Here is a 13200-nt window from a genome sequence, read left to right on the forward strand (position 1 = left end):
TCTATTAAGAAACATAAGCAAAAGATGAAATTGAGGGGTTTGGGACCCTTCAAAGTCGTAACATCAGTAGAACTAGCAACATGGAGCTTGAAACCCTACAAGGAGAGGATACAGGCTTTTTCAATGGTAGTCGCATCAAAAAGTACTACCCTCCATCACACCCACTACACAAGCCTCGAATCATAACATTACCCATGAATGTTAGAGTGGAAACAATCACAAGCATGGAGGATGAGGACAAAGAAACAATAGCACTAGCCTACTTGCGCATAATAGTAAATGCCCAAAAGGTACATACCTTTGATGCATTAATTGACAAAGGATCTGACAACAACATCCTCACATATGATCATTGGACCCTCATTAGTCAACCCACCCCAAGTACAATCGAGTAACACCAAACTCAGCCCATATGGGGGGTAGACTTATCCACTACTAGGGAAGTACAGAATAATGGTTACTATCGAGATTGAGGGCCTCCCGATCATCTTTTATGTACTACCTAGCAAAAAAAGTGTTGGTAGCAAGGAATCACTGTTGGGTCATTGTTTAAAAAACAAGTTCACTGTAATGTTGACTACAACTTGCAATGTATCCACCTTGCCATAGGCAATGTTAGAATAGTAACAGCTTTCAATAAGGGCACCACAGCCACACCCAAAAGCCTGTTGTGCCACCGGTAGTTAACCCTAGTGTCAACCCTAATAAGGGGGGTAGTACACCACAACATACACCCATTGTGAAGTCCCATCAACATCTAGAAACCATACCCAAAGCTATAGATCAAACAGTCAAGTGTGTCGCCAAGCGTAGACCATAGCCTCATAAAAGTCAATCATTATTAGAAACTTATAATTTCCATGCCTCACACTCTAGACCTAAACGGAGGAGTCGGCGCTCCTATGGCACATAGGTAAGTAGGTTGCACTAGGTCCCAAAAGCCCTACTACATGTCCAAGGTTACTATGAAGGTAACACCTTGATGTTGCTACCCAAACTCACAAGTGGCATGTATGCCCCTTAATCTTAGGCTCCAAAAAATAATGCTTAGAAACGTAAATCAAAACAGAGTAAAAGAAAAGCCAAGAGGAAGGGTGCTCAATCCATGAGTGCTCCAATGGTCTATCAAGACCAAAAGCTCAACCAATCATCAATTAGCAACTAATCATCAATGAGCTCCCACCTAATAATGTTGATGTGATCACCACTATGCAATCTAATCACAAAGTGTAAACCAAATTTCAAATCCAATCAACTTTTCAAACCATGCTCATGATGATCGCAACATTGTCCCTAGCAAGTCAAGCATTAAGATTGAAGAGATTAATGTCGTGCACACTGATTATGATGATGATTTTATACTTATAACTTCTTCTCTTAATACTTCACATCTAACTGATGCTTTGTCAAGGTATACTCAATGTTATGGCTAATAGATTCAGGGGCTTTCTTTCATGTGACCCCTCATAGAGAATGGTTCCACTCCTGCCAATTAAACCAAAGCCACCAATAGGTCTTAAGCCATCGTAGCAACAATGATCCATTCTTGAATTGGCTTCCAACATGGCCATGGACACAGGAGATGGCTTAGCAGCTTGTATTCAACAATCAGACTCAACTTTCACATTGTTTGCTAGAAGTTATGAATGCTTGGACCTAGGTCTACTTGACGAACACATAGCGAATGAGGTACATTTCTTGTCGTGTTCTTGGGAAGAATACAAATTTATCTTCACAAAGGCCTCCACCATTGCAAAAAAGTTTATCACCAATGAAATTCCAAGAGAGCAAGCCTTAAGCCAACTCTTAATCACATCTTTTAAGAAGAGCAAAAATGTCATGCCACCATAAGAACTTGCTGAGCTCTAACGATCAATTGAATCTGAGTCCAATTTCTAACACAAATGGTATACTATGCGCATTCAATGGGAACAAGAGGGTTATCAAATTATGACCAATGTGGAGCAATGACATGCCATCAAGACTTCCAAGAATGACCAAACATATATGGCCTCAACTTCATTTAGGGTATTAGCAATGACAAGAAATCGACCATTAGAAGACACTATCCTGCTACATCTATACTTGGATAGGGTCCTAATAGAGGAGGAACTCCACATTGCAAGCCAAATCAACTCATGTGACCTCTTGATTGATGTATTGACTTATATCACATATGTGGGCATTCATCCATAGGATGTCAAGATTGTGGGAGAGAAGGAAGGAGTCTCACTTGTAGCTTTCTTGCTTGCACAATGGGGGAATACACACAAGGGTGGAGGCTGAAAACAGTTTTCCTCTTCTTAGTTGTGTAAGCCAAAAGAACTCTAGTACAAAGAAATAGAAGAACCCTATATATGGGTCTCAAACCAAACTCAACTAACTAAGGTGGCATACTAACTGAGCCACGAACTAGAGTAGATAAGGATAGCTATCATCTAGCTATTATTCATGGGCGGTGTACCAACCACATCTGCAACTGACAAGTCGGTGACATAAATGCACAACGGTCACCCTGGCATATCACGAGTGGAGCTTGATATCTCAACATAGGATATGTACTATCATGTGACATTAGAGTATAATCCAACCTTTTACGACCGGCGCTTGAAATAGTGAGGCATACCAAGGACGCACTAAAGGCCCTTACACCTTTACTTCCACAATCCTAGGAAGGATTTTCATCATTTCCAAGGAGGAGGAGTAAAGTGGAAGGTGAATGAAAAAACGAAATAGGGGAATGAAAAATCGAAATAGGAGTTGAACTTCAAAAGAAAAGGATGAATTGAATTTTCTTCTTCTTTTAGTATAAATTATTCATGAAGTTCTTGCATGGAATGTATGGATTGATTGATGTGGAAATTTTCATTTCTTGGTTTATACATTTCACCATCTGATGGTGTTTCTTTCTAATCACTTTACCTTTTATGCAAGAAATGTTCTCCAAAGAGAACTCATTGTGGGTTGTGACAGAAACCAAAATGGTAGGGCAACATGATAAAACCAAAAAGCTCCCATTCTCAGAGGAAGAACACAAAAAATACCGCTTAGCCACTGAGACATGTGTCTTCAACTAGCTAAAATACCGTAGCATCCATAACCTAGAGGAGCTGGTGACACCGGAGAAGGTAGTCAAATAGATAATGAAATAGTGCAATCTTGTTAAGTACCTGGAGAAGGTGGGCCATGGCTAGATCATAGAGAAAATGCACCAAATTTTTTAAAACACAACTGGACAAGGCATAATGTCCCTATTGTCTGCCTCTTTGATTAGCTTTCTTCTTCCAACACTCTTTAGCAATGTGAATGAATGTCCAGAAGAACAGTGGCACAGTGACAATCAGACAAGGGGATGCCACTAGGAGGATGGAAGTAAAACTTGGCCCAGAGGTTGTGGAGAAGGCCTTGGGATTAGTGGACAAGCCAGAAAAGAGGCCGAAGAGAGATGTCTATGGGATGTTAAGAATGGATGAGAAGAACATTTACACAAATGACGGAAGTAGCTTGGCTGATATTCTTGAGCCCACCATTAGACTACAAACGAAGATGGTCCACACTCTCTTCTCGAGTCAAAGATATAATGCCCTATGAACAGAATAGGAATGCCCTTACTTGAAAGCCTTGTAGAAAATGCACTGGATGAGGTGAACTAGAATGCTTATGTCCGAAAAACAATCCAGGCATTGACAAAGATGCTAGGAATAGCTCCAACGGCAACAAGAGGAGTGTCTCCAACTACAACAGTGGAATCAAAGAGGAAAAAACCTGCATCCAAAGTGTCAACTGTAGGGTTTGGAGGGGTGCTGATAGCCATAATACAAGAAGCCATGAGGGAGATGGAAAGAGAAGAAGTAGTGGAGGAGACCCCTGAATGATCACCGACCCAGGAAGAGCATTGCTCTCCCACTCCAGTGAGCACTCCCGCTTCATTCTCAATAGAGAATTTGGGGAAAGAAGAATTCAATAGAGTTCAACATGAGGCAGAACAAGTTGCTAAGAAGAGAGAAGTTGACCACCAAACTCAACAGCAATAAACTTCAAGTGAGAGGATGGTTTGTGAACAAGGGGAGCAGGGTTCTGTGCTATCAAGCCAAGGAGAAAGAAGAAGAATCATGTTGAGAATCCTAAGCAGAAAGACCGGAGCCAAAGCAGAAGGGGGTAGAAACCTAGAAGCCGCCGAAGCAAAGTCAAGGAGACTAGAAGAAAAATGCAAAAAGAAATGGGAGGAAGAAGATGAGGACTTACAAAGAGTGGAAGAGGAGTCAAAAAGATCTGAAGAAGAACATAAAAAGAAATAGGTGGAAGAGAAAGAAAGGTTGAGAAGAGAGGAGGATGAGTAGATGGAGAATACGGAGCTCAGAACATGGAGACATACCTAGCATAAGTGCTGCTCGTAGAAGAGGCGGAACAAAGGCTTGTAGTAGTTGGCGAGGGAGAGGCTCCCCTGCATCCACCCCCACCAATCATGGTCACCATGACCACTTCCACTCAAGGAACTATAGAAGTGGCAGTCAATGAAAGTAACGTCATGGATCGGGTGCAGTATCTTGTAAGCAAAGTGCAAGAGCTTGCATCTGCATTAAGCGAAGGAGCTCCACTCACGCAAGAACCAAAAGGCCAGCAGCAGTAGCAATCGATGTGGAATCACGCAGGTCAAAGGTACCTCACCTTGAAGTATCTACTACTTCAGTGCCCTCAGCAATGCGCAACACAGAAGAGTATGATGAGTTGGTGAAAGAACTTTAGAGTCAACATGATAAGATGGCTAGAAAAAACAAGGTAGATGACCATAATAACCAAGGAAGTGATTGCATTAAAAGAGGCCTTAAGGGCAAGGCAGGGTGAAGAGAGCTTGCGAGACACTTGTATGATGAAGAAAGGGAGTGCTGCATTGCTCTAGAGGCATAATGTGCTCTCGCATCTCACCACAGGAGAGACGCCTTGAGGAAGAGGTCAATAGCTTGAAGCAACAAAGAGAACAACTATCCAAAGAACTACAAGAGACAAAGGCACAAGGTGAGCAGGAAGCAAGAAGAAAGATGGCGGAGTTTCAAAACAAGTTGCAATCAACGCTCTCCAATCAGGAATGGCTCAAATGATAGGTAGAGCACCAAAATCAAGAGAAGGAACAAGTGAGTACATTGCTGAGAAGTAGGAATGAAAAAGCAAGCGCTATGCTACTGCAAGGCCCTCTTATATAGGCTCAATCAAGGCTTAGACACTCCCTCTCTCTTTATCCTTCATCGCTCACTTCAACGCTCCCTCTCGTGTTTGTGTGGTGGCCAGTCTGGCCTCAACCCCTCCTTTTTGGCTATGATTAGTGTGATGTCTTCCTTCTCCTCTTCAGTCCGATCCACTCAACATGAGGGCTAGTTGTTCTCCTTCAATTCGTGGAGACAAGCACAAAGATGATCATGGCGAGGAGAAAGTGATGACGATGAATGATAGGCCTATAGTTGGACACCTTGAATATGCAAAGACTCTTAACATTGTCTGTGAGGATTATTATTGGCCCGGAGTAAAGGGAGACATATTACGATCTATGACCCAATGCTTAACTTGTCAATGAGTCAAGGCAGAGTGGAGAACATTTATTTAAATTTATTTCAAACTTTGTTTTTCTAAATTTCTAAAGTATAAACAACTTATTGAGTCAAATGTGTCTTGATGGAGATGTGATCTAGACACGATGTTCCAATCAACCATCACATTTCCTTCATCCAAAGGAGATCAACTCAAAATAGTTGAATCAACTACCTTTCTCTCTCATTCATTGTACAGGGCTTCAATGCATACCCAATACAATAGAATAACCCAAAAGAGCATATATGAACATTCGTCTCTAACAAAACTTGTAAGGGGGTATAGAAGCAAAGGGGCAACTTGGAATAGACTATAGATTTTCTAGATACCTATCAAACCCAAAGGCCATCCCCAAACCAACATGCTTATATGGTTGCCTAAAGTTTCATATAACCAACTAACATGGTGAGTTCCTTCACCAGAGTATGCTTGCTATTATCATGCACATTAAGTCTATTGTGCATATCACACTTGTTCTATGATATCAATCACAACCACATCCTCTATAAATGATTTGGTCGAAATATGTCTACAATAAAAAACAAAAAGTAAATAACTTAGTTTTAGACCCAATGAGCAAACCACAAGTAGGACAGCATTTATTGTGCTAGTGCGAATCCATATATACAGTTCACAAAAATTCAAATTTCCCTTTCAATTATATGTAACCCGCTAGATTGATAGATATCACAATGTATTCCAAGCAATAGAAAAAACCAAATTGTCATGCATATCCATTTGGTTTAGCAATAAGCATGCATTCATAAATTTAAGTAATAAACCAAGTAAACAAAGCTTGCAAATGTTCAAGTCACTTACTCCAATTATGAACTTGTTATTTATCCCCATGTGATCAACATAACAAATCTCTTTCTTAAGAAGTCGCTTCATCAGGGTAAACAGGCCAATAGTGTCATCTAATAATCCTCCATCATAAGTCTTTTTTCTAGGTGAGTTCCATAAATATTTTTTAATGGTCAAGCTATTTATATCATATGGAGCTCAAAGAAAAAACATTGGGGCATTTTGATAATTTTATCAGGTAACCCTATTTATAAACGAAGGGTTCATAAAAGAGTGATAATGAGAGGCCCTTTTACCCTAGAGGGCATCTTTTGGTTTATAGAACCTACAAATTCAAGCAATTTGCATCCAAAGTTGATTGCGGCTTGGGTTTGACAATGATTCCCTCCTTTGCTTCACCATCATTTGTCTGATGTAAAGCTCAACATAATTTGTTCCTATCTTTGAGATTGATAGCAGAATAATAAAATCATTGAAAATGTCAAATGTTTAGTTGCAGCACTACCATTTGGTCCAAGTTGGTCCAAGTTCGACATAACATGTTACCATTGGGATGGACAAAACAGTTGGACTTAATGAACTGGAGGAAAGCTTTCCAAACGACATTCAAAAGATTATCATTCTCCACTTTGTAATGATGCCTAGTCTACAGGTGCTCTATACTGTTATTGACATTTATCTTGCAGTTGAAAATTTTTCCTACAAAATAAACCTTGCCATTGTTGAGGCAGTCAACTACAGTGCTCTACATAATTATCAACCTTTATTTCACAATTGACACTGTCCTGCAAAGTGAGCCTAGGCAGTCATTGAACCTAGTTGCAGTTGGAATTGTGTCTTGCAAAATAAATGTCATCACTGCTGAGGTATCCATTTGCAATAATGTGCTCCTTTGGATCGTGCATTAATCATCTGCACAGTACAGCCTAATCTCAATAATAAATAGCAAATGCTGCCATAGTTCACTGCTTGAATGTAATGTTCATGATCAAAACTTTACCTCAAATTGATTGGTTACAAGTATAGCATGCAATTACAATGGCATTCAAATGCTTACATGACTCTCCCCATAACAATATCTCATGCCACCAAAATACAGGTTCACCATGAAAGGAACTTAAGTTTCACACATTCAAAACATTATGCACTCTTCCACAATGTTCAACTGCTGTGAGGACACAAGAAAATATTGAACCAAATCAAAAACCGGATCCAAAACTGCTATAAGATGAATCAAACCCACCAATACAAAATGGCAATTAATGATTTAAGGCCAAAATTGCGCTTGTGGTTCACACATTTAAAACATTATAGGCTCTTCTACAATGTTCAACTGCTGTGAGGACACAAGGACCTATCCATCCAAGTCAAGAAAAGGATCCACAACTGCTACAAGTCGAATCAAACCCACCAGTAGAGAGCGGCAATCAATGAAATGACTTCCATGAGGCCAAAAATGCCACTATGCCTTATAAGTCCAGACACATATCAGAAAGAAGTATGATCTTCTGTTTCTTGTTAGCAATAGCATATGCCAAGTTTAGAAACCGAAGGCCTTGAAGAGTATAACCACAGGCCCGCTTGATGACACTTTCAAGTAGATCAACTGAAAATGCAATAAGGAGTAGAATACAGGGAAATTTGGAAGCACAGCCCATGTTTACTGCAATCCTTGTGCTGCTTTCTGTAGCACAAACTTTCTCAATCTTGATCTGCCATAGGTTTGAGATCCCTGGTTTTGTAAGTTCTAACAAAGCTGGTATGCCATGCGTGGTGTAGCATCTCAGAGAACCCTGTCCTTTCTTAATCCAAGCAGATCTGACTATAAAGTGATCAGCTGTGCTGACTAACTCCCTTATGCGTAATCCAGGTGATACTGGCACGATAATGATCTGCAAGATCTGCACACTTACAGCCTTAGAGCTTGAATAGCTTCAGGCTTGAAGTCTACTCTCAGACTAAGTATTCGACGAGCCTCTGCAGGTGTAAGCCTCCACGTCATGGGCCCAGAGTTTTCACCCCAATAATCCAAAATTTCAGACACTTTCTCTAAATTCAAAATGGTTGCCATCTGAGTCAGCCGTGCAAACTTGTCTCTAACAGTGCGTTGTGTCATACTAGAGAAGTGCCCTACCAAAGCCCTTGCATCCCTGTCAAGCTGCAAACCGCCCAACTGGTTGAAATGTTTTTGGGTGATAATTACCTCCAGCCTTTTGACTATGAAATCAATTATGAGATGCACAAAAGAATCATAGTTGTTGGTGGTCATTAGTGGCTGCAACCAAGTTACATTTGTATCTACTGCATAAAGCAGTTTCTGCACCCAAGAGTTATTCACCTCATTCTCAGCATACTGATCTTCTGTCAGCTCATAGCTTATGGTACTTACAGCATCCAGAATTGGCCGCAGTCTGGGAGTGACAGTGTTAGCAAGTTGCTCTAGGCCTGCATTAAGCAACTGCCTGAAAAGGTTGCTCGTCTCCCCAAGATCTGTCAGGCATGACTTTGCCTTATCTCTGTCTGCAGGAGCTGTGAATGTCTGAGAAAAACAGCATCACATATCAGTCCTGAAAAAACCAACAGAATGTTGTGAGAATGTACAAAATTGACAGAACATTTTGTTAATCCTTACCTCTGTACAATGTTCCTCAAGATCATGACGCAATTTCATAACATAATCTGCACTAACATCAACATTGTTTAAAGCTGCAGCAACCTCTGTTCCTGTCTTCACCACACCAACACCTCCAGAGAACAATTTACCTGCCAGATTTTGCTCACGCAGCTTCTTGTGCAGTGCCTCCTTGAACTCATTGTTCAACAAATTGATAGCAGAGTTGATCGTTGCAAGAACACATTGTAAGTTTGAGCTTGAGATTGCTCTTCTTGAACACTGCTGTAGAACATAGAATACATCATCTACCATAGAAGTAGTCAGAGCATCTGCTACAAACTCATCGATCTTGATAGCTTTTCGCACATTCTCAGCCATAAAATACTCCTCTAGAACAATGTAATGCATGGTCAATTCTTGAACAGTCCTGCTAAATGCCCCAATGCGAAGAATGTTAGTGGCCCTTGGACTCATTTGAGCTCCTGCAGCTTCTGCTTCTCTCATTTTAGTGATCATGAACAGACTGTAGTCCTCACTTATTTGACTCAAAGAGACCATGTCCTCTAGAAAGACACCAATTTCACGAGGGTCAGGCCCTTCAGGTGCACCAACAGTTATTATAGTCTTATTCACTAGGGAGCTCACTTCTTTTGCAAGCCTCCCCAGTTTGTGGTGATCCATGTACCTTTTGAGGATAAGAGTGCCCCTTGAATTGCATTCTTCCTGGAGCTCTCTAACAGCAAAAATGATCCCATCTTCCCCACAGAGTGTTCTCAAAATCTCATCATTCTCCTGTACTGCCAGGGCTATATCCTTGAAAAGGGCCCCCAAAGTCCCAACAAAATCTGGCGGCGACTGCAATCGTCCTCCTGCAGCTTCTTCCACTGCGGCCATCAGGTTCTCATACTCGTCTTTGGCACGAAGAACAATCACTTTACGCAAATAGTTCACAAACATACGCAATCCCTCTTCCTCTATACCAAGGGGAATGAACAGCTTAACAAACCGCATGACACTGGCATGATCTCTTTCTTCTATGGCTGTGGACAGCTTCTCTCTGATGATACTTTCAAGCTTCTCTTTTGACTCAAGAAGCTGGATCCGCTGTTCGCTACCGGCCTGTTTACCTTCTTCGTCTCCTTCTTTCCCTGTGGCTATGCTGGGGGAATCACTATACTCTGCATCAAGATGCAAGAATGTCTCCACGTACTTGGCTGCAGATTCGTAATTCTCAGCCTCAAGGGCCTCTCTAGCACCATCAATGCAGTTGGCGCGCTCCACAATGGCATCAATCCGATCGAGTGTGGCCTGGACCCGCGACTGCGCGAGATCTAGTTCCCGGACCTTACTACTGACGTGATCTGCGAGGGCAGATGTTGATCGGACACTCGAGAGCATCTGATCTGCATCAGCCTCCACGATTTCAAGAACCTCAGAGGATTTATGGAGGCCAGCCAGCTTCTTCTCGAGGTCGTGGCGCTGTGAGAACAAGGCTTCAAGCTCGGCATCGATGCTGCGCTGGTAGGCGATGGTCTCATGGAGGAGTCGTGTCATGGCGCCTACATCGGTGAGGCCGCGGATGTGGTCGAGCATGCCAGGAGCAAAATGCAAGGGGGGAGAGGGAGCCAATGGGGATGAGGACTGCTCTGGGGGAGGGGCCTCTTCTTGATGCTGCTGCTTGGGGGGGGGTGGCTTGCGGGGGGGCTGCTGTGGGGACGAAGAGAGGGCGAACCCCGCCGGTCTGGCCATCGTCGCAGCGTACGACGCCATAGACGAGCTGCTTCCTACAGAACGGACCTTGTGTTAAAAGGACGTAACGATGCCTCATAAGAGACGGAATTCATGCCAAGGATGGCGTCCTGCCAATGACCTGAAGGGCCAACTGATTTAAGCCAGCAAAGTGTGTGCATGTTTGTTGAACATGTCAGCATGGGTCCTGATTGGTAAGGGTGAGAGTGAGGGACCAAGAGGGTGAAGCTCTTCGCCATCTCCTCTTCTCTTCTTCTCTTCTCTTCTCCGCGCAGAATTGCCTGTGGACTAAGGGCTCGACATGCAGCTTTCACCTTGAATGCTAAGCCCAAAATGCAAGGGTCTAGGTAATGACACCTCGCAAAAGAAGGCCCTCTTTGGCCACATCTATCACTTTGCTGCTGCCAATGAAGAAGCGAACATGCGACCACCGTAGGGTAGCCGCATTTTGCATAGTGTAAGAGGTGTGTTTTGCCTTGAACGCACCTCCCCTTAAAAGAAACTGGGCCTTAGTTGCCCGAATCTTCCTTGAAGTGTGCCGTTGAGTCCTCTTACCCTTCATGGCTTGAATCTTCATTGACATGCCCTTCCTTACTTTTCTTGTAGTGCCCTTGGAGGCACGGATCTGACTTGAAGCACCTTCAGGAGAAGACCACTCGACCCTGTTGGGGTGCAGCATGCCACTTGGCCCTTCTCGCAAGGTCCATCTCACTCATGTCTAGAATCCTCCCTCGCTTTGCTCTATATAAGTTAGAAAGAGATGTGGGGGGGGTCTTCTACTGGACTGAGTTGCACGGGGAGCACGTGTAACAGGAGCGAACCATGCGACATGCTTGGAAGCTGCATGCCATTTGGCCCGCCATGCGAGATCCATGTCTCCCGGATCAAGTATCCTCACCCTCGTTGAAGCATGCATCAAATATATCTGATCATGCATCAAATATAAATTGTAAAAATCATAGCACTATCTCTTCGCAAGGACATGCATATGCTTTGTGGCATAACTATGTCACTTTGTCATTAGAAAAAGAATGGCATAGGCAAAGCATGGAGCTTTGTTTTGGAAAAGCTTGTACGTTTATACAAGAAGCAAGTTATGTTTGGGATAAACTATTTGACACAACATGATGACTTGAACAATTTATGACACAAACTCCTAATAATCATAAGATAGCCCTTGAATTGTAATATTTTAATCAATAAGACACATAAGATCGGCAATGATCTAAAGCCCTACAATGCAACATAAATTCAAACATGTCTTACATGCCATTCTCGGAGAGGCTTAGGGTGCCCAAGGGTACTCTTCAACTTGTACACCCATTTGCATGGCTGAGCATACTTTTCACTAAGCAAAGGAACCAAATCCCATATATGATTGTTCTACAATAAGTCATACTCTGATTACATGGCGCTTTCCCAAGAGTAATTATCACCTATACACATGGCCTCATCATAAGTAAAAGATTCACCAACATCTGTCACCGTAACATAGTCCATGGAGGGTGCAAACTACTTAAGAGGACATCTATCTCTAGTAGAATGTCTCACAATGGAATATACAAGCTCCATAGTAGGTTATGGACCTTGTACATCCTATCCAACATCATGGTCATGGGCCACTAGACCATTAGATGCACCAAAAAATCTAGTGAGCTATACAATAACAAGAGGCTCCTCTTAAAATATCACCCGATGTACCTCAACTACTTACTCACGATGCTTGTGTATTTTCTTTTCATGGAAAAAACATCATGGCTATGGATGACCTTCCGAGCCTATGGATCCCATAGGCGATAGCCCATCTCAACTACATTCCAATAACCAAGAAAGATGCATTTCATTCACTTAGGATCTAGTTTATTGTGCTTGTGCTTAGAAGCATGGCAAAAAGCCTCACAACCAAAGACACACAAATGAGCATATGATGGAGGTTTTCCAGACCATGCCTCCTCTGCAACCTAATAGTCAAGAGCAATGCATAGGGATCAATTAATCAAATGTATGGTAGTAATAACTACCTCAACCCAAAAGTACTGGGGTAAGCATGCCTAGCTATGCATACTACAGGCTGTCTCTCCTGAATCACCTTGTTCATGCACTCAGCCATACCATTCTAAGGTGGGGTGTGCAAGGTAGTCAACTGATGCTTAATGCCTCTCTCATCACAAAACTACTCAAAGGCTTTACATATATACTCACCTCCATTATCATAACATAGGTATTTCAATCTATACCCAGACTGGTTCTTAACAAAAGCAAGCCATTGCTGAAATGTAGCCAATACTTCTAATTTCTGCTTTATGGGCCTGACCTTATGTGAGTAATCATCAATGAAAGTAATGAAATACTTTGCATCACCTGATGATTAACAATCTATAGGTCCACAAACATTAGAATGAACAAGAACTAGAGGCTCACCCATGCACATAATGCCAAACTTCTTATGT

At 42.2% G+C, this 13200-nt stretch overlaps 1 protein-coding gene across 1 annotated transcript; it reads right to left on the bottom strand.

Moving 5' to 3' along the window:
• Window positions 1-7576: 7576 nt before the first annotated feature.
• Window positions 7577-10941, bottom strand: LOC148016521 (conserved oligomeric Golgi complex subunit 4). Its single transcript, XM_087664260.1, has 2 exons — window positions 9020-10941; window positions 7577-8926 (listed from the first exon to the last, which is right to left on the bottom strand). Exons 1-2 carry the CDS (start codon window positions 10769-10771, stop codon window positions 8297-8299), a joined length of 2382 nt encoding a protein of 793 aa, XP_087520386.1. The 5' UTR covers window positions 10772-10941; the 3' UTR covers window positions 7577-8296.
• Between the last annotated feature and the right edge of the window lie 2259 nt (window positions 10942-13200).

Source organism: Lygodium microphyllum, chromosome 23, assembly GCF_053477565.2.
Source record: "Lygodium microphyllum isolate KBCC chromosome 23, Lygodium_microphyllum_v1.1.10, whole genome shotgun sequence".
Taxonomy (NCBI): Eukaryota; Viridiplantae; Streptophyta; class Polypodiopsida; order Schizaeales; family Lygodiaceae; genus Lygodium; species Lygodium microphyllum.